The sequence below is a fragment of the Limanda limanda genome, chromosome 14 (genome assembly GCF_963576545.1).
Source record: "Limanda limanda chromosome 14, fLimLim1.1, whole genome shotgun sequence".
In the NCBI taxonomy this organism is placed as follows: Eukaryota; Metazoa; Chordata; class Actinopteri; order Pleuronectiformes; family Pleuronectidae; genus Limanda; species Limanda limanda.
The window spans coordinates 20,316,065-20,342,624 of NC_083649.1; the positions used below are offsets into that span (position 1 = coordinate 20,316,065).

Below are 26,560 nucleotides of genomic sequence, written 5' to 3' on the forward strand. Positions count from 1 at the left end.
ATATATTGTGTCCCGCCTCCTTTAGACCTAATGGGGAGTGGACCAAATTAAGTCTGGTCCTAATATAATAATAATTAATATAAATAATATTAAAAATCTTCATTTCTGAGGTCCTTGTCAAGGTTTGGGGTAAGATGTGAATTGTGGTTAGGTTATGGTTATGGTGAGGTATGAATTGGTTATGGTTATGATTAATGTTAGGCTTTCCACAATGAATCAAGTGAATGCAAAGTCCTGCCTAAACCTGTCTGTGTGCAGGGAGCTGCAATGATGAGATGTGACCGATCGGATAACTGTCAACAACAAGAGTAAAATGCAGCTGTGCTATACAATAAGTGACACATATACATACATGCACCAACACTCTGACAGACAAGACGCACATCAATAATTAATGTATGTAGTGTATTGTCAGCATGCTGTGAGTCACAGGTTTGGGGTCACGATGTCATCATCACACTGCATCTAAACTGGGTCACGTTCCATCAGCAGACGTGCACACACAAACAGACACACACAACATTAGCTGGTACTGGTGTGGAGTAGCTGGATTGACTTTTCTGCCTTTGATTTCTTCATGAGATCAGTGATTCGGCTGTGAACAAGTTCTCCCTGCAAAAAATGCACTTTAATGTTGTGCGAAAGCCTCGGGTCGACCCACACATGATGAAACAGACTGAAATATCAGTGATCGACAGAAAACAAGAGAGAACGGAGTTAAGGCCCTGATTGCGATAAAGATGTTCTTGTGGGGAATACGCCGCTCGGATGAGTTAAGAGAAAAGCAGGATAGAAGTGGAGGAGAGACGGGGTCAGAGAGAGGAGCATTGATTCACTACAGAGAAAAGTGGAGAACTACACAGGAACGGCTACATCGTGGGCCTGGAGGCAGCTGGAAGGAGTTCAAAGATGGCAGAGATAATCAAACAATGTTACAGTGATATTTGCTCTCTAAGAAAAGTTCTCCCGCTCAGTTTGAGACTTTTCTTTCTCTCTCTCTCTCTCTCTCAGAATACTAATGAAGACACGAAAGATGGTCCAATCATCCCTCCGCACGCCGTAATGACAGAAAGAATTGTGTAAAAAAAGTTTAATTTAATTGTTAGAAGGACATGTTGTACTAATACAGTCTGCTGCTCTAATCCGTCTTGATATGAGAAATGTATTCATCTGTATGGGAGAGATGATTGACAGCTGGCACGGGCGCCATATGGGCTCCGACAGCGACAGCAGCAGTGGAAAAAACAGCAGGTGCTTTGATCAAAGCAACTTCCTATTTTCATCACCGGGCTTCGGAGTACATCTGCATAACAGCTTTGCCCGAGGGAAAGCTGACACAGCAGGCCGAGCTTCCTTGGCATCAGCACAGCGAAACTGGATGTGAGAGTGTGTATGTAGGCGAGGGAGCGAACATACACAACAACACAAAGTCCCTCTCCTCTCCCGAGCAGCGTGAGTCAGGGGTAACAACATGGAGGGACTCTCTCTGATGAGGATGTGGATAAGAGGGCACAGTTTCAGAAGGTTGCACAGAAAAAATCTTCAAAGAGAAATATGCACTTGGGGAAATGGATTCTAAGCAGTTCAGCTGCAAATTAAAAACCCTTTTCAGCCAAAAGTTGGTCCAACCTGAAACAGCTAATGATAACATTCCTTTGCAGAATTGATTCATTTTGCTGATAGTAAAAAAATTTGTTTGCTTATTGCCAAGAGCAGCCAGGCTAAAAACTAAAAATCTGCGAAAACCAGAAGAATGGAATGGTTCTTACAAGAGGTCAGTTTGTGCCCACAAGCAACACTCAAAACAAATATATATCAAATATTTCTCCAAATCAGTAACTCTGAAAATTCTGAATCAGGGCCTGCCAAGGGTCACAAAATAAAGAGTTGGTTGCTAGACGATTACCAAGGCAAAAAAATGTATATACATATATTTCTGCTGCACAAACTATTTGTTTTTTCCCAAGACAACTGTAAAATACTGGATGGTTTCACCTCTTAACATCGTCTGCAGCCGTACTAGCAGCAATGTAAGGCTGCACAAACAATACTAATGCTGAATGCTGCTGTGAGCTAACTGTGACAAGGCTAAAATATTTTGTCTTTTCACCACGTTTACATCTTATTTTATTTACAATTAGCCAAAGTTAGCGCGCTGAAGTTTTAACTTGGGGTTAATTCATTAATGGACAATTTAAAAGAAAGAAACTAGTAAAAATGTATCACTATGTAATCAGGAACAATGTTGGTTTGCTGAATGAGGCTAACGTTAGCAGTGCTAGCACCAGCAACCTTTACACTGCAGGTTAACATCCACATACATGTGCTGAATGTGAAAAGGCATTGCTGTGGTCAAGTGGTTATATTCCAGTTTAATGGATGTACAACATTATTTTTCATTTTCTTCATCAATTACTCCCAAACCACGGTAGTTTTATTTGATGTCATCTGTCACCATTTCCACCTAAATTGTTTACAGCATCACGATTACAGTTTCATGAATAATTAGTTTAACTGACTTAAATCTCTTTTATGTCGACCAGCAAGGGTGTTTGATCATTTAGTCGCCTAATTTATCGCATTCCTAAATGTGGACCAATCAGGCAATCAGAACATTTAAAATTATCAAATCTGAAAGGTTAAAACAAAAGTTGTTTGCTTTGTTTTGAATGCAACAAGCCCAAAAAGTTGGACGCCTCTGCTGACACTCATAGTAGCTTTCGCCAAATATATATTGATGTCCAATATGAATTTGCTCCAGACAGAGCAACACAAACATCTCTAACTGTGAGGGTAAGAAAAAAAAACGATGAAACTGTGATTCATATTCCTATGAAGAGCAGAAAAGCAGAGCACACAGCTCCAGGCGAATCCCTTTCATGTCTGCAACCCCCTGAAGCAACTTTTTAAGAATAAAAGATATAAATTTAAACTGAAATACCACTGCGGTCAAATCAATATAAAAAAGCGAAAAACGAGACATATTTAATGCATGCATATATTAATGTAAGCACACAATGTAAATGATCTCTGTATGTTTTTATGGTTATATTCCTGCAGGAAAACAGCTGAGAAGAAGCTCGTATGTGCAGCGAGTGCTTGTACACTCAGCGGAGTGCGACAGGTGTTCGGTCCTGAACACATCACTGCACTGTGAGCGTTGTTCCACAGTGAAACCCCAACATGGTTTTCAGCTGCTTCTGTCGAGGGATGAGTCTGAGTGAACTGAACTGGAATTACCCGCAGTAATGTAATACTGCCCCCAATATTGGACTTTACTTTGAAAAATCTCCCAATCTATCCAGTACAAATGTTTGCTATTCAGTATGTAGGTAGTCAGAGAGGTCCTGAACACAGGCATATCAGTCTCTCTGTGAACTAATTGAGCAAAGTGTATTTACAGTACTTAGTATCCTGAAATTATTTATTTTCTACAGTGAAAATCCTGAAATGATCTATTCCACAGTGAAAATGTTGGACTTTACTTATTAAAGTAATGCAGAACTGGGCAGCAAGAACATTATATATAAAATAAAATGTTCAATTAAAATCATTTGTCTATGTGCATGTTTTTGTCTGTTCACCCTTTCCACGCACACACCGCCCCCAAATAAAACAGCCATCCGATCCAATGGATTCTGACCACTAAGAACGGGCTGATGAAATATGCATGATAGAAGAAATGCTCAGAGCCTAAGCACACACAAGTGTCCTGCCTCCCTCTCTCTGACGGGAAAACATTGAAAGCAGCTATAACGCGCTGGATGGAGCACCGAGCTGAGCCGGTGGAAGGTTGGCAAGTTTACATCTAATTCTGGACTCCACCCACGGGACCATTGGGAAAGGAACGAGTTGAGCAGGTCAACCTGAGTCGACCCAGCGCTCGGCTGTGTGTGAGCTCACGTGTTTTATCAAGCAAAACAGAAAAGACTCGCAAACACAAGGTCGTACAGCTGCGTGTTTCTAAAAGAACAAGAAGAAAATGGATTGTTCCTGCAACAATCTAATAGCAACAAAAATTGCTATTCAAAGGATTCTGAATGTATATGTCATACACGTCTGGTGGCGGTATGGAACCAGCTATCAGTGGTGTAGTTCAATCCAAAGGGATGTAATGTACCATCGCTTGTTCTATTGTCAAATATCATTAAAAGGTTACTGCCACTATTTCATACCAGTATCTTTCCCTTCAATCTCTGAGCACATCAGCTGTCATCTGTCAAGCCTCTGGGGCAACGGCCAATGTTTTGGGGCTTCCAGTGCAGACAGTGGACATCCAGGCCAAGACTCCGTCTTCCTACAGTGTTTAGAGTCAGACGAGTCCACACGAGTCAAACGTCTCTCCGAACACAAACATTGATACTTTTTATATTTGTGTCCAGACGACATTTTGACTGACCTGAATTGGCAGCCATCTGCATATGAATACAGATTCAGATCATCTACAGATTCTACAAACTCACATGCAGAATATGTTAATATGTAATAACCCAAATCAACCACATGCCCGACTATGAATAATATGTTTGTCTAACAAAATGTCTAACAGCTCTTATTAATATACAAAATGCCATATGTGGCTATATACGCATTATAGAAATAACAAAATTACTCGATTTCATTGTATCTAATCTGAAATCAGGTTTGCTTTAATCATTTTTACAAATGCAAATAAACTTCCTTCCTGATAAACCGGTGACATCCCAGTCTGAGCATTCTGTCCATCAAAGAAACTTATCCTTCACTACAGATGACTTATCATTGATTTGTACACCTTTGAATGACAGATAATCACACTAAGTCAACTTCACTGTTTCAAAAGGAAAAACTAAAAATGAAGCAGGAAACGCTTCAGGGTGAACCCCACAACCTTGTTTCCTCGTCTGTTCATGTTCTCACGTTATTCTCATCAAAACATAATTCAAAGCCTTGACAGAATAATGACTTCTCAATGATTTTCTGCCCTCATAAGTAGAATAACACACACACACACACGCACACACACACACACACACACACACACAAACACACACACACACACACACACACACACACATCTCCTCTGCCTGTCAGAGGTACTCCAAAAAACATAAAGATCAAGATAGGAATCATTTCTACCTGCAAAGGAAAAGTTGACAAGTTGTGTTATCAGCAGTTCATTTCTCCAAATCTGCTGGAAAACACACATCTTCAAAAACAGCACTGCTAATATGCACACCTCAAAGACAAGTGCTGTTCTTAATCTGCTTGTTTCAGTTCATCAGCTCTCTATGATAGCACTCTCTCCACACACACACACACACACACACACACACACACACACACACACACACACACACACACACAGACATACTTACGATGCTGGGAAAACAAACACTCCTCTGATCTGCCCTCCTCAAGGCTTTGTGTGCTCTCTGAGAAACCGCTGTCTATCTAGACAAAGTCGACCTGGAAATGGAACAAAGGCCTGGCTCACTTCACATTGTTGTTTAGCAAAGTCTGTCGCAACAATAGACACACTGAGCAGGATTTTACACACACACACACACACACACTCGCAAAAGAGTCTCTGCTTTACCACAAACTCCTTCTCATCTTTTCAAAGTAACGTGGATCTGATTTCGCAGTCAGACAGAGACGTGTGAGAGTCTGGCTGTAAGCAGCAAGTACCACTTGAAACACAACAGTAACCATGCCCTGTGAAAGTTTCAGCCAATACCGATAAAGATTTAACCCTCACAATGAATTCAGCCCTTTAATTAAGCTTAGTTAAATGTCACATGCAGGGATTTAAATTAGCTACTCAATATTCTCAGGGGTTTGGAGGTTAGGTAAATGCTGCCGACGCCAAATAAATGTGGAGGGGGGAAGAAAAATACTGATTAAGGGTTGGTGGATGGTTGATGAAGTGGCTCGGGACTTAATGGCTTCAACGGTAACAAGAAATGTAGAGAAACAAGAAAAGTCTAAAGCCGGATTCTATTATCAGCATGCAAACATGCTCACAACATTTACTGTATACAAATCTCAACTTCTTAAGTATGCCAGATACGAACGCTGCCGGCTTGTGCCAAAGAAGTTATTTTGAGCTGGAGCCACGGTAGCGAAATCCTGCCAATTCATGCGCTTGGCAAATCGAGAGTAAGGTCTCACCTGTCAATCACGATATTTCACCCCAATGTTTTAATATAAATTTAAACTGAACTTACTTAGAAAAATGTCAGTGTGTTAAGAACTACCTAAATGATAGATACCAGCTTAGACAAAAATGTATTAGACATGAACAGGGGATGCAATGTCAATGACAAATAGTGCAGTCACCCACCAGGTGGTAAATGGTAAATGGAATTGTATTTATATAGCGCTTTTCTAGTCTGATGAAGACCACTCAAAGCGCTTTACAGTACAATCAATCAAGTGGCGATCAAGACGCTTGGCTTCACTTTTGGGGAGCTACCCTGCGTCCATCTTTATATAAAGTCTATAGCTCACAGTGACAACTCTAACATACTGGTGTTTTGCATCGGTAACATTATGCACTTAATTTGGTGTACGTGTTAGCATGCTAATATTTGCTAATCTTTACTACGTAGCTCTTGAACACAAAGATAAGGCTGGTGAGAATGGCTCATTTTTATTCCCTGAAAATTATATATTAAGATTTATTTGTATTGCAAGAGGCTCGCTGTTCACTAAAAGAAATGGTTTGTACAATGTTATATAATACTATTTAATCTCAGTGACAATATTCAGAAAAAGCACAAAAGAGCAAACTTTTTGTGGTATCACATCCGTAAATGTGAAGCAACATATTAACATGTGTTGCTGTAACCACAGAGAAATGCTTCACATTTGTACCATTAACTGCCATTGAAATGGTCTGATGCACAAGGCGAGAGCGTGAAGGCCGATACTGAGTGGTGACATGAGCTGTGCTGTATTACGGCTTTTTAAAGCCCAGGCGCTGACAAGCCCGCACTTTGTTTACGAGACTGCTTCTCTGTTGGAGTGAAAGCGGCGGTCTGATAAGCCACATGTAGCCCTGAACCAATGACCTGTGTTAAGGAGGCGTAATTGTCTTTTTACAGCAGGCTGTAAATCTATCTTCGCCTTCCCTCTACCAGTTCACCCCTACGAATGCCACGCAGACTCTTGTTGCTTAGCAGCAACCGTACAATTCAAGCTTCTTTTTTCCTTTTCTTATTTGATTGATGGCTGACAAAGTTAGTACTTGTTGCACAGTGGTCATAACAATAATAAAGGATGTCTTACACATTAATATTAATGTTATTTGCCGTTGAGATGGAAGTCTGTCTTCATGTGTAGCCAGTAGGAGTGTGTGCCAGCTGCTGTGTCTATGTGTGTATTCACGTTTGTACCAACCTGAAGCCATCTGCATGTAACCAGCCAGGGTGCAGATCCTCCTCTCACATCCTCCACTGGGCAGGAAGATGGTGATGATGGCCAACAGGGAGCTGACAGCCAGCAGAGCACAGCCGCCTGAACACAGCACTGCACTGGTCTAAGAACAAAACACACACACAGAGAAATTCATTTAATTTCAGCTCCATTTATTCACTGAATGTCCACCACTGAGTGACAACACTTCAACAGGTGCTTGTATTGTCACATCGCCATGATAAACCGTACATATTGGTCCTTCTTTTAAAAAGCTTTGATGGCACTCCAAAGCCAAGTCTGTGTTTTGAATAGAGTAGAATAGAATAGAAGTCTTATTGTCGTTGTACAAGAGAAAACTGTACAATGAAATTCACCGTGTCAGAGAGCCAAGAGCAACTGTGTCCGTGTGCGCTGCCATCTTTCGAAAACTGGATCGGTCAGATTGGATAATCTCACAGTCAACCATTCAAACAGGTTAATGGCTCTCTCAGCTGGAAAACAGCAGTCCATAGCCACACAACAGGACCCTGTCCCTTTTCATTACATCTTCACTTAATCACACACAGAGGAGCACGACCAAGGCAGAGGAAGGACCTTTACAACCATAGACACACACACAAATGATAGATTCATTCACAAATCTTCGGCTCGTATGAGGGTGTCTTAACAATTGAAAGTCCACACCTAGGTTCCTGTCCGGTTAGTTTTGGCTTCACATTGCATTTTAGTGAGCATACTAATGACTTCTGCATGATATACGTTCGTCCTGTCACCAGTAACATGGGCTGCGTCTAACTAAAGTTGACTGATTGGTTTGTAGACGAGCACAAGTCTGATGTCAGCATGTTTTCGGCAGGTAAGGTCAAGGTATCGTTATAATCCCTGAGGGGTGATTCTTTGTGCAGCCGGCAGTAGCGAGACAGTGAGTCATTCAAAAGGCTGATGGCAGCAGGGATACATGACTTTTTAAATCTGTTGGTACTGATTCTTGACAGATTCACTCGACGGCCAGACGTGTTAGGAATTTCAAACTTTTAACTATAGTCTGTTGCTGACTGAACTTTTAACAATAAAGATAGAAGTAATTTTAGTTAGATATTAGGCATTCATACAAATGATTTTAATAATAACCTTTTCCTCTCCTAATGTTTAATCTACAAATTAGAATTGTGTGTGCGTCAGGAGAATGGTCAGTCTCACAGCTGTCTGATAAGTCTCGAGGTTGGACAGAGCGGCCCTGTTGACTTCATTTTGGGACATTGTTTTGGTTTCAGTTGTTGCGAATGTTTACACAGGCAGGGTTTGTTTTGATGAAGCTGAAACATAATAATCTTTTCTCCAATTGTAAACACCTTTGGCCCATATTGCATCTGTGGTTCAAGGACGTTCTTGAAGTAAAACTCGTTGCCTAGCAACTATATTGCATTGGGAGTGTCTACCTGTTCTACTTCCGTATTCCAAAAGCCAGGAGGATGGCCTATGCGTGCGCACTTCCGAGGAGGAGGGACGAAGATCAACTGTTATAAAATGGACAGATGCCGGATGTTCGAAGCGCTCTGATACACCTAATGTACTGGAAGCCCATTGTTTTTGCCGTAACCTGTTCATTGCTCTCCTAAATAAATACTTCGATTTGAGCAAAACTGAGTTTGGCTCTACTTCTCTTAAAGGATAAAAGAACACGCTGTTTTTTAACAGACGGAAGTAATAAAAAGTCCCAAAACAGTGGGTGATTAGAATCGTCTAAGATTAGTTTTTGGCTTCTTAACATGGTTCAAGTGATTAGGTTCATCCCACAGCAACTTTCACCAACTCCAGGAGCAGTACTCAAAGATATCGCATTGTCAGTAGAAAAGACTACAAACAAGTCTGTGAGCCGCTTCCACTTCTCCTTTTGTTCAATGCTTTCTCAACTTCCTGCAATTGGTCTGAAACTCCAAACCATCCCAAAAGAATGTTCTCCTGCTGCAAACAATCTGAACTCATGGTTCAGTTTGATCCTGACTGAGACCACCTCCTTTGGTCGTAATATATTTTGTTCCGTTGGTCTGGATTTTTATCCGAGACACCTTTCACATCTTGGTTGGCACAAAACTGAAAAGTCAGGGGGACTCACCAATCCATGTAGGTGTGAAAGCGCCCATTATAAATGCATACTGGTGAATTGGTACAGGCAGGTAGCATATTTAATTCTCCAGTCATAAGTAAGTTATTTTTAGTCCTGTCATTGTTTTGACTGTTTGAACTCTAATGAATAAACTAAACTGTCTCTGCTCTTGCTGGGACTTCTGGGTGTGTGAACATTCTTGGACAAGTGGCAGCTAAGTCTCAAAGTATGTACGGCCTCAGAGTGTGTGTCCCTGTGGGCGTTTAGATGCGTTTCCCACAACCTGTGTGTCTTAGTGGTGCTGTTTCATCTGCACTGACTCTCTTAACACATTCTCCACAACAAATGTTTCTAATGCGTCCTTCTTGGACGAGCCCAGCACACTAAAACAGTCAGAAAACAGTGCCACATTAGTGATTAGCATGCGGGCGGGGGCGATCAGAGAGAAATGTCTAACATGCGCAGGGGAATTACAGCCCTAAAACACGTGTCATTATGCATGTCCCTGATGTGAGTGACATGAATGGAGGTGGGATGAAAGCAGAGCGATTTCCATGCCTGACAGAAGATTTAATTAGCTTGTTCTGGGTGTTTGGCAGAGAGGGGAGCTGGGAAATACTGAATTGTCGTGATGGTGGTGGCAATGACCATGATTATTCTTTTTACCTTTATTTGTCCAGGTTGGCTGAACGTGTGTGTTCCTCCACCATTGCCCAGCGTACACACATCTGGGTAACAGAGCAGCACCATGAGGACTGGTGGGAGCTAAGTGCCTTGCACAAGGGCACCTTGGCCATAACAGTTAAACAAGGAAAGAACATGTGCAGAATAAGGACAGCTCCTTCAGGAAAGTGATTAACTGCTAAAAAAAGATTATGGGTTTAATTTAATTAAGTTGACGTTTCATACATCATTATTCAGTCAGCATTTCTCACTAGTTACATTTGCCTCTTCATGGTCAGTGGACTTATCAAGCACTCTAAGGGATTGACAGTACACCTGAGATCCTCCTGAGAGCCAGAGCAGCCCAATGGTAAATGGCTGCTAGAAATGGAACTAATGTGAGCTTCATTAACAGGCAGGAAACAGCGGACAGAGAAACAGGAGACAGTGGGAGTTCTCTGCAGACAAAATACTTTTTAAGGTCAAAAAGATTTAGTGTGTCAAAGAATTAGAATGGGTTAAGCCTAAATTAATTTAAAATGATTAACTCTTTGTACTGTTCTGTGACAAAGTTATTGGGCAGCAACACAATCATAATTTTGCCTTTACACCATAACAGAGGATTTAAAAAAGATCCCATAATATAATCAGTTTCATGGCCTAAGGATCCTGTTCCCCTGTTATTTCCTGATAGAATACGCAGATTAAAGATCTGGAGATGAATCCACAACTCGCCATGAAAGTGGAACTATAGTTACCTAATTTACCATCAGACCTCATACTGTGATGGAGAGTAACTATATTTCACATTAACTGAGACAATTAAAAGTAAATAGAGATATAATGGTTGGTGTTATGTGTAATTTTATTATTATTAATCCACATATCCATCCATCCATCCACGTCACTAAGTCTCTCCATTGATTCATTTGACTTCTCCGAACTCTGTGCACATGACACTGCAGGCTGTTCTCATCCAGGTTTCGTAGGAAATGCTACGAAAAGTAATGTACTAGAATTTGTATGAAATGGATTTCATACGAATAGATCACATGTCCCACATGATCTATGTCTCTCTCCGTGAAAACAAAAAACATGGGGGACATTTAATTCATCCTTTATGGGAAATAAATATTGTCATCATTTAAATGTGTTTTTGATCAAATTTGAAGTGGAAAATGTGCTTTTTTTTTTCATAACCTTCTTTCGTATGATCTTTAGTTTGTTAGTTTTTGCAAAGATTTTATCGGAACTCTATTGTTGTTATGGTGGTTGCTATGGACGCTTCCTTTGCAGTCACCATAGGCCGACACTCACATGTAAGGCGACCACAGTTTAAAACTCCCAAACAGGGACCGTTAACTAAACTGAGCGTTCTGGAAAACTTTCTCCTCTGCATGACAGCTCACCGTTAGCATGGGCGTACTGGTCTGTCGATCAGCAACAGGCATGAAAATGAGTGACACTGATGAGTCAGCAGCAGCATACACAAAGAGGTGTAAAGGGTGTAAAGAAGTGAGGATGTTGCCAGACAAAATCTTTACATTTTGATATTTCCAGCAGCTTTTATAGCGCAAAAATTATTTGAAACATTTTGATTGTATCACTCCTTAAGAAAGCAGCCATTTAGCGGTATGAGCTTATTTCCAATTTTACATTTTGATACTAGCAATAACAATACTTGCATTTCTTGTTCAACATGAAAAGAGGACAGAGAAGCCTTGTACTAGAAGATACAGAAAAGCCATTAACTCCTGTGGTCTTTGTTCTTCGCTCCTTCCCGCAGGAATGATATTCATGTATGCAGAGGAATGTCGCCTCTCCGTGCGCTGCTTGATCTCGGCGTGCCTCGTGGGCTCTCAGTGTGCAGCCTACCTCCCTGCTGCTCTCAACTCACTGCGACACATTAAAGGTACATCATATAGGGAGAGTGGAGGTGGAGAGGGGCACAGTTATGTTCAATTCTATATGGTGTGCTTCCACCAAACACTGAAAGACACATTATAATTGCAATGTAGTAAGACGAGTTGAGTCTGATAAAGATAATTAGCATAGTATTTTTACTTAGCTGTACTTGGTTTTAAATCTAAATATTTCCAATGTGAGTATTCTGTCCATTCTTCAGTCGATTAATTCTCTGCAAGCAGTAATAGATTTACAACACATTTTCCCTGTGTCATTTAAAAACAACCAAGAGACTAATAAAGGCTAGCAGAGCTTTACACAGCTTTTTTTGACACTAAACAAAACAACATTGTGGTTAATGGTGTCACAATTAATCAGCTCGCAGCGAATAGGGTGTGTGTGTGTGTGTGTGTGTGTGTGTGTGTGTGTGTGTGTGTGTGTGTGTGTGTGTGTGTGAGTGTGTGTGTGAGTGTGTGTGTGTTCGGATGAAACAAACTCATAATCACCGTCAGGTTTTACAAGTTCTACTACTTAGTCGAAAATGAGCCGCTAACAGCACTGGTGCTTTCAGCGAGTCCTTCCTAAATAGATCGTAATTAGAACAACTGGTGGAGCCACTGCAGCAGCTGGAGGAAAAGTGCAAGGGTTGAAAGAATTGAAAATTGCGTTTCTTTGGCAGATGGTGGATTTGTTTTAATCTTTGTCTTTCTCCCCGCTGTGGTTCGGAAACTCGATTTGAGAATAATCCACTCAGGATATTGTGACCTAAGGTGTACTGAGGCACAAAGACGCAACTTTTTACAACACAACCATAATTAATAACTTGCGGACTTGACCCACAACCCCCATTTAATCCCATAATAAAGTGGCCTGGAGCAGCCTTTAATATAACCATACAAGTGTTACCTTGCTGATAAAACTGAAGGCCTCAGGCGCTGATACACATATAAGACTACCAGGCTCTGTCATAAAGAAGCTTTATTGGTTTCCCACAATATATGGTCCTGAAAGCGAAGCCTGATGGACACAGACACAAAAAAAGCCAGCTCTGGGTAATAATAAGACAGTCTGAGGGGGACTCTTTGATTTCCAATTACATTAAGGAAGTAAGGGATTACACTGTACGGGCCAATGAAATTTCATTGTCTCCTCAATTGGGAGTTACAGGACGGAGACAGCGAGGCATGTCTCATTAAACGCACTTTGCTTTTCCTAAGCCGGGACAGAACGGCTAAATGTTTCAGCGCGGCGCAGTGAAAAACGGAGTTACCTCTCTTCGGCTGTGCCGGGAAGAGAGAGGCGGTTTAATGCTCAGCACCAGCCCTTGACAGAAATAACCCCAGCACTTTACAACCCAATGCCTCTGCTTTTATGGAGGACAAGAGGTGAAGCTCGGCGCTCCACCAATGAGCAGTGGTGACGTGTGAGCCTTATGCTGGTTGGGCCTCTCTCTCTGTGCGTGGACAGGTGCCGTCTCGTCCTGCCGCCTGCTGTCCTCTGCCTCCCGTCGCCAACCAGCGTTCAGAGGCCAGCGGTCACACTAAAGCATCAGCCTCAACATGTTCTGCCTTTAGGATCCCATTAGCACTGTAATGTGGCTTCCTGCAGCACCTCCGAGCCACCGGAGAGTTCTCACACACACGCAGAGAATCAGAAGAGATTTAATCTAAATTCTCCTCTTTGTCTAAACTGTTTCCATTCCTCCGTCTGCTCCGTCTCATAACTTCATCTTTCGGAAGACTCCTGATGACACTTATTTAAAAAGGAACCCTCCCCTCCCACCTTTATGTTAACATGCTGAATAGGATCCATCCTCTTCATTGATCTTCACTGGGAGGAGACTGGGAACGGGAGAGTGTCTTATAAGGATAAGTGTGTGCATGTGCGCTGGCCCCCGTGAAGGGCTGACGAAGCTGTGGGAGAGGGGGGGGGGGAGCGGAGATTAATCGCCTGACAAGTGGATGGAGTGTCCATTTGTGCCTCGGGGACAGGCTGCAGATAGGATGTGACATTCAGAAGCACCTGAGAGGACATGAGAGCGCACATTGTTCCCTCTCCAACACACACTGACACACACACACACACACACACACACACACACACACACACACACACACACACACACACACACACACACACACACAAATGGTCGAACAGACAAGTCACTTAATATAATCATACAGGCACAAACCTTATAAACTAAAATAATCTGTTTTTAAAGTGGACGTCCTAGCACAGCTCTTTTTGAGGGTTTAACAGAGGTCTGACTGTTTTTTAGCATGCTAACATTTGCTAATAAGCACTAATCTGAAAGTGCAGCTCAGGCCCATTTGGTTTGCAGTGGATTGGTCAAGTACTGCTTAAATCCATTATGGGCTGATTATGAAACAAGGGAACTAATAAATTAAACCTGTGCAGTCTTAAATATTCAATATCTTTTTCATTCTTCAAGGTTTTTAACTTAGAGGCACATCTGATTTCTGATCAATTGACCAAATGATGAAACTTGACATTCATATGAGGGATGCAGACTAGTATCATAATAATACATTAATAATACCACTGCATAATTAGACTGTAAAAACTGATAAACATCATATATTAATTCTATAGGCATGTGTGTTGTGTTGTTGTTCCTGACAATGCTGTATTATTTTATGTTCTTATTAAGTTTAATTTTATTACATCAATTAAATGTGTAAATGTTTATTAATACAATCTGTAACTGAGTTAAAGATCATGATGTTATGACCCATTAAGGGGGTTGGTTTATGTATTTATATTTGATGTCAGGTGTAGAGCAAGGTGGTAAAGGCCAAGACTGACACTCCACTCAAGGGGGTTTGGGGTTTACTCCTATTCTAGGACACATTGGCATGACGGCAGGTGGCGAGAAGGAGACAGTAACCCTGACCACAGACTTGTATCTACTCCACTATATGCACACTCCACTGGGACACTTCCCCATTACTTCTGAACTGAAACCATACGACAGCGCCTGAGCCGGCTGAGCTCACAGCCTGCCGTGGTTAAAGGAGACAAACTACAGACCACGTCAGGGTGGAAGATGTCATTTGGCTGAAAAGCTGGAGCCGTCCATAACCTCCCTTGTCAGAAAGTCTGTCTGTGCATACGCAAGTGAGGCATACGGTGCACGAGCACTGCAGGGACTGAATTGAAGTTTACCTGGTGAATGGGAAAGAGATAGTGATGAGAATAGGCCTAGCATGTTATAGTAGTGAGCCAATAAGGGTTGAGTTTGTCTCATGACAATTACAGTTGTTGTTTGTATGTGCTCTCTATGTATTTCCAAAACATTAGCATTGGGTTAAACCTTCAATCAGGTGCTGTGACCTTGACCTTTGACAGATTGGACAAAACAAAAGGGGAGGTATTGGCCACTATTGGATCTAACAAAAGAAGTAACACATATTTTTTGATATATGTAATGAAACTTAGCGTAAGTTCAATCAGGAAGACGTCTTGTATTCATACATAATTCTCTTTCACTCTCCCTCTTCTGATCAGCTGACTGTTGGATGTTTACGATGATCCAATCAGATTGCGCCCTGATCTCAATAAAACAATCATGACATTGCCCTCATACTTTAAGTCATCTAATCCCATTCAGATCCTCAACAATCTCTAGGTCCCCTCAACCACCACTAGTGACTAGAATCCACAGGGTCCTTCAGAAGCACTCAGCCCAAGACTTGCAAACTGAAGTTAGATGTTTACTGGATTTGTCTTAGTTCATACAGCGTATTCCGTATTTCCACTACGAAGGCAACACATCTTTATTCAACTTGAAAATTTTGAGTCTGACAGGAAAACTCCAAATGTGACTTTTAGAGAGGATTCAGTGTTGATGTACAGTAGGTAACCTGAGGTCAAGTGCCCGCTTTAATGTCGTTATGCAGAGGGAGATGTGAAGAATGTTTGACCAAAGTAATGGCATTCAAATTAATAATTAAAAAATGTAACACTTTAATAATTCAAACGCTGCACTCAAGGGGACCGCTTTTTGCATTTCAGCAGATTTTTTGAACCAGGGTGTAAACAAGATAACTTTCTACATTAATCTCACAATATCATGGTACTTTATCCGTGATGCTTTCTCTGCTAAACGCTGCTCAAAGTTACACTTCCCACAACCCTGAAAACAGCTTTAAAAACTGTTCTCTTCATAGAATATCTCACACAACCCTCCATTGTGTCTGATAAAAGGATTGTGACATGAATTTATGTGTTTACTCAGGATATTCCTCTGATGTATCAGTGTCACTTTCTCTCAGTCTTGGCCCGCTACGAGCCAAGTCACACAGTAACACTAGGAAGTCTAGTGTTACTGTCTGTCATTAGAGGCCCAGTGTTTTCTTGCAGGGAGCCACACAGGACGCTCCCTGCTGCACCGTAATGCTTTAATGTGGTGCTAAGTCTTCGGTGTCATGTTAAATGAAAACAGTGAGAATTGCTCGTTCAGACAAGAGCATCGCTTTTGGCCCAGCTCAATGACCTTGGGGGGAATGTCATTCATCCAATCAGCCACAATCTGCTGCTATGAGTTTTGCTCCAACTGTTCCAACAGAGAAATTCACTGCTCTGATGGAAAAGAATGTGTCACTGAGGAGTTTACATGCTAGACGTAAAAATTATTTTGTCTAATGGAGCTGAGAAAAAGTTCAGACAGGAAGACTTTTCTTGGTTAAGTCTCATGCACAGTTCACGGTTTCTCTATAGGCTCGACCAGCTCCTTCTCTCTTTTCCTCCAATCACAAACTGACGCTCTCGCCTTGAGCCTGTAAGCTGTCAAACTTTAAAATGTTCTCCTGTCATTCAGCTGTCAGTTCAGTACCGTGATCACCGAGTGATCCACCTCCAGCCCTGCATCAACAGAACTCTGGAAACCAGATCATCTCCCTTCTAAGCGTCCAAACAGAAGCCTTCATCAGACGTCCCATCTTCATCACCACCAGTGTGTAGACTCTGGGGGGGGGGAACTGTTAAAGCTCCTAAATCATATGACTGCTTCCATGGTGTTCTACTTCCTGCTGGGGGCTCAGAGCCAAAGTCTATTCCTCTTGTTCTCATTATATTTAATTTCATTCTAATTTATTTTCATTTGTTTCTTCTGATTGGAAGCCATCTGTTACTTCTCTTTTCACCATCCTCTATTTTCCTTGTTTTTGTCTGTTTGGATATGTTCTTTTGGAACCTTGAAGTGATGTGACATCTCCACCATGTCTCTCTCAAAAAAGACTTTAATCTCAAGGGACTCTGGTTGAATAAAGGTTTTAAATGATTTGTTTTAAAAGAGCCCATGCAGGAAACATCCCCACATATCAAAGACGAGGAAACACAGAAATGCAAGCGGTGTACGTGCTGTGAACGGATGTTTGATTTGGATCACAGTTCGGGACAGGACTGAAGTTTCCTCAGAGTCATCTGAGATTCCACAACCTGATGTTTCTATTCCACTTACTCCAGATGCTGTCAAGTGCACCAACCAAACCTTCTGTGTGTTACTGCTTTAAGAGTCATTCATAAAGCTTTTGAGCACTGAGACACAGGAGAGGTATTCCAACCACAAGAAGACAAAAAACGAATAATTATGAAAAAGATAATCTGAATCCAATCTGCTCACCAACAAATCCAAACAACACAGTGACACCAGAGATTGAAAACGCAGTTTGAAGCACCAGTGAGTTGAATAGAGCATCTGTCAGAGTTATTAATAAAACCAACAAAACACTTTTTAAGTGAGATTAGTCGAGTGTAGATATCTCGGCCATGAACAACAGCAGTCACATATTGCAACTGTCTGATTTGGTGAGTGTACAACTGCAACATTTGATTTTAGATAACACTACAATGTAGGATTTTAAACATTACAACAGTAATGTGTCTGAACCTGAGCATGTTAATCTGGCCATGATAAGTGCTGCAACATAGCAGTGGCCTGGTCCATAAGCACTGCCTGGGGACTGAGGGGTCTTCACTTCTGGTGATAAGCCAAACTTTTGTTGCCTAATGAGATAAAACTGGACTGAACCTGCCGTTATGAGTTTGGTGGATTTTTGGATGGATGGATAGATAGGAGTCTAAGTGGATCTTATATGGGTTTAACTCCTTCATTTCTCCATTGTTCTGCAGTCTATTCTCAGGTTGTTCTAATCTGTATCCGTCTTTAGTTTAGATTTTCAACATTCCACATAAATTAATATAGATTTTGACAAAATGAAATGTGTAACTGATACGATAATAGAAATGCAGAAACATTATATTTGATGGTCTGCTATTCCGGGAAGTTGAAAGGTCAAAATTGCTCCTAATAGTTTTCCACACTTACGAAAGAGAAGACCACAGATTACTCCACAGAGAAATTAGAGGAGGTTTCTGCACAGTTGAAGCCATTGTGCTCCATCATGTTCTCCATGGTCAAAAGAAGGCCATTAGAAATGTGATTTCTTTCAATTTATGAATAGACATTGTGTGAATAAAAACTGCCTGCCATCAAAAAAAACAATCTTCAGTGAGTCTCTGGTCCCAGACACACACCACAGCTCTTGTTTCACATCAACTGCTGGTTTCCTCCCAAATGAGAATCATCTTTGTGAAACCCTCAGGTAGAACGGTGCAGACAGTGACTCATGTGGAAGAAGAGGCTACAGGACTGAGAGAAAAGCTGCTATTTTAAGCACATTGTGCCGCGGCAAACGCCTGCCTTACATGTACTGCACTGCAGCGCCATTGATTCATATCAAAAGACCTGCTGATAATTCAACACTGAAGAAACTTCATGTGATGTAAATACCCTCGTTGATACGCTGATAGCTAGGAAAGGGAGGAGGAGGAGGAGGAGGATGATGAGGCCTTATACAATAGATTCTCTTTATGGGTTAATCATGAATTGTATGAGAAGTACAATCAAGTGTCCATTTGGCATTGCTGAGCACCACCTGCCACACAAACAGAGCAGCAGGCTTACACACAGCTCACACACAGTATAGCTGCACCTCTCTGTCCAGATTCGAACCTCAGCAAAGCCACTGTAGATAACATCTCTGTTTACCGATCATTATGGTTCCTGGTGCTGACAGGTGCCTCCAACTCTCAGACATCATGCAAAAGCCTTTTCTTCTGCTTTTCTTCCTCCTCCTCCACCTCTCCCTCTCTCTACTCTCAATTAAATGCTCATTGATGTCCCGGAGAGGAGAGGTGAAGGGAAGGGATGAGGGGATGTATAGGTTCTGAAACTACCCAGAACACAGCCTCTCTCTTTCGTCCATCCCTCGCACTCCTTCATAATAGATCACAAAAGCGGATCAGATCAGACAGGAGGATCAAATAGCTGGTTTGAAATGTATGGGATCCCTCACAGCCTGGTTTAATGATGACATCCTCAGAGCCGGGCCAGAGCTGCTCTGATAATAGGCTGGTGGTGGTGGTGGTGGTGGGGGCTGATGCATAGTCAAAACGAGAAGGACCCCAGGCAAAGTTTCTGCTTTCTCTTCTCTTCTCTCTCAATAGATGCTGTAATTGAATTATAGCGCAACTGATGCTTTTGTGTCCGACCTCCCCTCCTCCTCCTCCTCCTCCTCCTCCTCTTCCCCTCTTCCACTCGTCCCCCTGCAGTCCCTTCAAAAAGACACCAGCCTTGGAATTTGTCCTGTTATGTGCCTCGGCTTTGAAAGCAGATGCAAATAAGAAATGGGTGAAAAGAAAAGAGCTTAAAATTTGGAACCCAGTGTTGAAGAATAAATTTGCGGGGATAAAAAAAACAAAAGATGATAACTGTTAATCAGCACATTTGTTCATTAGGATAAACGTATGTTTGGCATCCCAACAGAGGAGTGTGCACAAAGAGGCCCAATCCAGAAATTGCGGATGATCATTTCCCATTAAAAAAAAACACAGCGCTGCAGGAGGGCGAGATGAGGGGAGCGAAGAAGATGAGAGGACGGGGGAGTGTCGGAGAGATGTAGAGAGGGAGAAGTGGCAGAGGAGCGAGGGAGGGAGGGAGAAGCACTTTGCCTTTTCAAAGTGAAGAAATACTGTACTATCTCACATAGGCATAACACCACAGCCCACATACAGTAAGGCTCCATCTGTAGAGGTTTTATCCGTCTAGTCTCTGTCGATCCACTCTGAGGTTCAGTCCTTTATCTAACATGTTGAGCATAAAGGTCTTTATTGTAAATAAACAAATACAACATCACATTAACTGTGTCTCCATTCCGGGGCCTCATCCTTCAGAGGCTGCTTTGGACGACTGATCACTGTGGCTCAACAAGACAAGTGCTCCGTGAAATAAGTTCTTCCATCCCCGAGAAACAAAGGCTCCAATGGGTGGATCCTTCCCCACCCAACCTATCCCAGGATTCATTGCGCTTCAGTGACAAACCACTTTTGAAAGAGGTAGTGGCGCCGGCATGGAACGAGACGTCTGATGCTTGAGTATCACGCTTCAACTCAACCGAACAGCGAAGGATTCAAATGATAAAAGAAACCCAAGGGGCATTCAAACTTTCTCATCATGTCCAACTTCAGCTCTGTCGCTAGGCAACAACAATAAGGGGGGGACGAGCTGGTGACGCTGATCACGGAAATCTTATGTAGACCAAACCGTCTCATTTCTGTTCGGCCTCCCTCCTGGTCGGCATAGACCCCTGAATGAGACACAGCTATTCTGTCAATCCCATTTACACAACCACATCTTTAGAGTTCCAAGGAGTTGTTCGAGTTGCTCGGGATCAATTGCATCACAAAAGTTAGTTTTCTTCTATTTACTATGCATCTCAGTGCTGGAGGCCAATCAGACTGGACCGTCGACATCCTGAAATATTGGAAGGCATCAGGATCATTTTTCAGCTCCTTGATCAGAAGAAGAAATTCTGCTTGGATCTGTTGTTTTCTTTACTCAAGAAGTGAGAGGATCACAAAAATCCTCCCCACTGCTCCACTCCACTCAGTGTGCAACGTTTCTATTTTGTGGATGATGGATTAAAAAAATGCATACGGACTTCGGTGCAGATACTGTAACTTAAATGCAACATTAGCACAGACTGAGGTTTTCCCTCAAACCACTACTTTCCTGCCAAAGTCCTCTGCAGGCTTTTTCACAGTTTACTGGATCACGATCACATAAACCTTTCAATACACTCCCATCTGAACTCATTCCCACACCTTTAAAACACAATTTGGACAAAACTGCTGTTATCTGTTTATCAGGACAAGGGAAACAATCCATCACATTACTGTATCATCAAATGTATTAGTTTAAAAGGCAGGCGATGGAGTTGAGGAAAATGAATTAATCTAAAAGGAGTATATGAAAGTAATTTCATCAGCGATCTGTGGAGGAGATAATCATCTGCAGAGGGAGCTACTGTCAGCGTTCCAGTTTGAACTGGATGACGAGCCCCAGAGGCTTTGGGAGGCTGCAGAAAAGAGGTAATTTAGATTTTTCTTTTAAGAACTTGGATGTAATATTTATGGATCTTGCAGATTTTTTCTTGTTTTCAACTTCAGACACTCTCCCAGTGAAAAAACAATCAGCTTGTATAGGAACATGTCCCTGCCTCCTGCACCTGTAACAGAGAAGTTGAAGAGAGCCTGAGAGCGTCCTTCAGCAAACCTCTCATACACTCACGCCCTCAAAAACTCACACAGCCCAGCTTGCTCTTGCATTTATGCATGATCTGCACTACCGCTGGTCCCAAGTGCACATTTCATAATTCATGCATACTGTACTGTAGCAACTGGAAATGCTACTATATCTGCCTCCACCACTCTGCTTCACTTTCGTCGGCAGGTCAGACTGGTTCATGTTACACACGGATTACAGCAAACTCCCTAATACCAAAAATCCACATTTACCTACATATCAGAAAAGTTTAAAATTAGAAAGTGTATATCTTTAGTTTGCGTGTCAGAAGCAACCACATCTCCACGGTTTTATCTCAGCACTTTAGGCGTTCTCGCTGTCATCAAGAATATTATTTTTCTCACTATCAAGAGGAAAGTGGATCTCCACAGGAATAATAAATGAAGCGTGTCTGTTACCGGCTCTGGAAAATAGTTGCATCAGTCTGATTAAGTATCATCCTCATGGCAGAAAGAGCAGCTGTTGCATGTTAAGGTGCCAAGAGCCTGGCCTACTGAGGATTGGGGCAAGAATGATGTAAGTGGACAACAGCACTGCAGAGCGGCTTCATCTTACACCATGACAGCTGATCGTTACTTCTTATGCTCAGTTTTGTAAATCACAGTAGGCGACGGCTCCTTCTTTAATAAGGATTCATTGCTAAACTTTGTCAACTTGGAACAAACAAGTCATATGAATCTAAAAGCTGGATTCACAGGAATGTGTTGTGTTTAGCAAACTCCAACTACAAGCCACAGTTTTCATTAAAGTCATTACTAACTTTCAAACTATTGGGAATACAATACTAATACAACTTTCTAAATACTTATTGTTGTGGCCCTGGAGATTCTACATTTATAGGCACAAAACAGATTAAACCCGACTTTGATCAGAGAATTTACACTGACTTGCATCCAAATGACTTTGCTACACTTCTGCCTTTTACCCATACGTCCTACTGGGTGCTTCAATATTCATCTTCGCTTCTCATTCCGCTCTCCCTGTGGAGCTGCACATTAGCACAGCAGCAACAAACTCCTCCGTGTCGCAGAGGAGGAAATTAACTTTTTATATTGAGGAATATTTTCCAATCCCCCAGTGTGGTTTTTAATGTGAGAGAAAGAGTGCTGGTAGGTAGACCAAAAGTTTTAGGTTTTATTAATACCTGCTGTTATCCATTTGTACAACTAACAACACAGAGAGATAGCGGGGAGATGATCACGCCCTAAAACTGATGTGACTGTAAATATCTGTGCTACCAGTCAGTCTGTGGACTGAAGTTGGACGTGTCTTCTTCTACGTCTTCGGATAAACTACAGCAGTGGTCAACGTCACTAGATCATTTTAATAATTGGATTAATTTTTATTACACCATATCGGACTCACACAGATATTCACAAGTGCAGATCTCCTTCATGGCCACAACATTCATAGAATATTTTCCTCTTCAGCGGAAAAAGCACAAAGTTTGTTTTGTTGCTGTAGTGCTTTATACTGAGCGGAATTACTGAGCTTTTATTTTGAAAAGTTGTGAACTTGGGTCTGAATATTGTGTGGGTTGCTGAACACACCTCTGAAATAGCTGACAGGTAATGTATGAAAAAATAACAATAGCTCAGTAAATCATTCAAACTTATATATAAACCACACATGAACAGTAATGAGGCAACTTTTTTTTAATTCTAATGAAAATATTGACTTTAAAATCTTCTTTGCAGATAAACCAGGTAGGATGATCACAAAGTTTTCTAACTTCACTCTGCACCAGAGACTGTTTACACAACGTTTAAGTATATTGTAGAACTGTTGAGGTGGACTCACTAATTCTGAAGTAGCTCCAGAGCAATAACACAGGACGAGAGAACAGAACACTACAAACAGGCTGTTACATAAATCGTAAAAGTTTCTTCACTTCAAGGTTGAATGGTTAATTCTAATGCTAAGTCAAAAGACGTAACTGTTTATACATGAACACATTGTGTCTACGTTGTTTTGCGATTGTTTTTGACGACAAAAAGGTTGCTTCTATCTGCATTGTTTCCCTGAGAGAGGAAGGAAGTCCTTGCCTCTGCTGGTGAGACAGACAGTCAACTCCCCAAAGAAAGACCTGATTCCATTCCTTCTGCAAATTCCTTCTGACCCCAAAACTAAACAAAGAACACTGACAAATCAAGTCCCAACCAGCAGCTAATTTCGTTTAATGTCTGACATGTCTGAGCCGTCTCCGAGCTTTTAAGTGCGACGTTTTCCCGAAGCTGAAATTCAGTGACATCTCCCTCCTCTGAATAAGTCTCCACACATGGGACTTGTGGATTTCCTCCTCTGAAGCTGCACAGCTCACTCTGGGACTCGACAGAGGAGTTATGTTTGGAAGGCTGGCTCCGTCCCAGGAGCTTTTGGAGTTTTGATGTTGCAGGATTTCGCCAGCAGCTCAGAAAAAGTGGAGCAGAAAAACTATATCCAGACAAAGCAGAAAAAACATGGTTGATTCCATCAAACTGCTTCTACTCCTCTTAAGAGACTGTTCTTCCGCAGAATGACAGCTTTAAGATGTGAAGAGGAGGCAGATTTACCGTATTTAAGTGTGTGTGTGTGTGGGGGGGGGCTGTTAACCCTTCTACCTGCGACCCCCTGAAGCTTCCGCTGCCGACTCACACAGATACATCCAGCCCGTGTGCACCGAGCCAAGTGAGCCATCATTTATGTTAAAAAATGGAGAGAGGCTCGCCGTTAAATCAATACATAAACTACCCGCAGGATCCACAGGGTAGGCAGTGGAAGTGACAGGCCGCTTAACAAATGGGTGGCGGCCTCCTGAAGACCGCTGACTCAGCACCCCCCTCCCACTGCTGAAGAAACCGCCGCTCTGTTATGCTGCCCCATCTCTCGCCCTGTCCGATCCGTCAGAAGACTCGGCGTGTCTACCTGGGAACTGCTGATCAGAGGCTCTTAAATATCGCCAAAGCAAAGAGCATAATTCATACGTGAGATAAACGCTTGCGGTGTGTCGATGCGTTCCGCTGCTGTGAATACGGCCAAAATTTGAATAAACATCCCAATGTCTGCTGGTGGAGGAAAATCACATTTCTGACCATCAGTGGCTTTGGGGAGGGGGCGAGTGTGTTGCCGAGAGCCCACTGCTTTGAGAATATCAAATATCGCGTAAAGGCGGCGGGAAAATGATCATACACTGGGTAACGTCCATCCATCAAACCTGATGAGATCATAAATCCTTCCGCGACTCAGCCAGACTGATTTCCTCTCTATTTCACCTCGATGGGTATAAAATGCAGATCAACATGTCCCCCTCTCTTTCCTCCTCCTCCTCCTCCCTCTCTTCCCAATCTCTCTCTCTCTGAGGCACCTGTTCTATCCATCATCTGGACAGCTGCTCCTCTGCACTTTCAATTCCCCACTCGTGTGCGGCGCTGACCTCTTGACCTACGCCGCCCGTCTACACACGCACTCCGTCAACATGCATCCCACGTGCAGGAGTTTGTGACAAAATCTGCAGACACACAGAACGGAGACTGTCTCAAGAAGAGAGACACAACCTATAGCTAAAGACAAAGAAGTGGTAACTAAAAATAACATGTATAAGCTTAGATCCATGCTTTTTTTTAAAGATTGAGGGGCTGTAGCTCAGCTGGTGCAGCAGCTCAGCCATTTCCACCAGGTCAGTCTCTCAACCTCCACATGTCAGTGTCCTTGAAGCAGCATGATGACTCCCATCATGTCACGATCATGTGTGTACTTGTGAAACAGTGATTGTAACCATTTCTAAAACTGTGGCTCCATTCATCAGCATCATGATTGTTTGAAAGACCACGCTGGTGATTTGTGCGGTGGCCCTGAAGTGCCAATCACAATTGCAAATCAGAAAACACAACGTAATTTGTCGCTGTGTTTTTCTTGTTTACCGTCGTGTTTTTGTGATTTGTCGTGTTTTCTCTTCTACAGCTGATTTGTTGTTTGCTGTTGTGCTCTGTGATTTGTTGTCGTGTGTTGTGATTTGCATTTCAGGGCCACCATAGGTTTGACAAGTTTCCCATTTGCAACTCAAAGTGTTTGCTGTCTGTGCATTGACATTGATGGAAACTTTCCTCTACCGGCTCCACAAGCATCACTCATCAAAAGTCAACTGAGCAAAACGAACTAGAAATGAGATGCTGGCAACATTACTGTCAATCATTTCCTTAAACCTTTTTTAATCAATTTCCTAGGTTCCAGGCAGTCATCGCGTTTTATTCTCCTTAAAAGCATGAACATTTAATAACAAATACCAAATTTAACACCATCTTTTTTGCTGACACATCAGGCCGCAAGTAAGAGATAAAGTCAATCATAAATTGTAAAACACCTTTTAACACCCCAAGGCTCTTCATTACAAAGAGTTATCAGGGCTTTGCAGAATTCTTAGTTAAAAGGAGGAAACAGACGTAAAAAAAACAAAGGGAATCCGTTTGGATATAAACATTAAAAGCAAGACAACACCCAGGTTTTAATGTGAAATCCAATTTCTTCTGTTCTGTGATTGTTTATTTAGGCAATAACTGCTTATTAGTATGAAAGTGTCTTAATAATCAGATGCTCTAAGATGTTTTGCATCTATTGATTTGTTTGCATGTGATCTTGTCATGTGACCATTAGGTTCAAAGAAAAGCTCAAGGGAGGCTATTTTGTGTTGTGCCTGATGAAGGCCTTAATGGCTAAAACACACTTCATGCAATTAGATACACAAACCACACTTGGAAGCAGGAAGAGATACATCATGAAAAATGCATTACATTAGCCTGGTGAGCCAACATTCAGTAATAGATGGAGTAAAGAGAAGTATG

General features: G+C 42.0%; 1 protein-coding gene across 1 annotated transcript in view; it reads right to left on the bottom strand.

Moving 5' to 3' along the window:
* Window positions 1-26,560, bottom strand: part of LOC133018888 (LHFPL tetraspan subfamily member 7 protein) — a 111,795-nt gene that overhangs the window by 68,364 nt on the left and 16,871 nt on the right. The window contains exon 2 of the mRNA XM_061085210.1: window positions 7,384-7,522. Coding sequence (XP_060941193.1) covers window positions 7,384-7,522 — 139 coding nt within the window. The remainder of the gene's footprint in view (window positions 1-7,383; window positions 7,523-26,560) is intronic.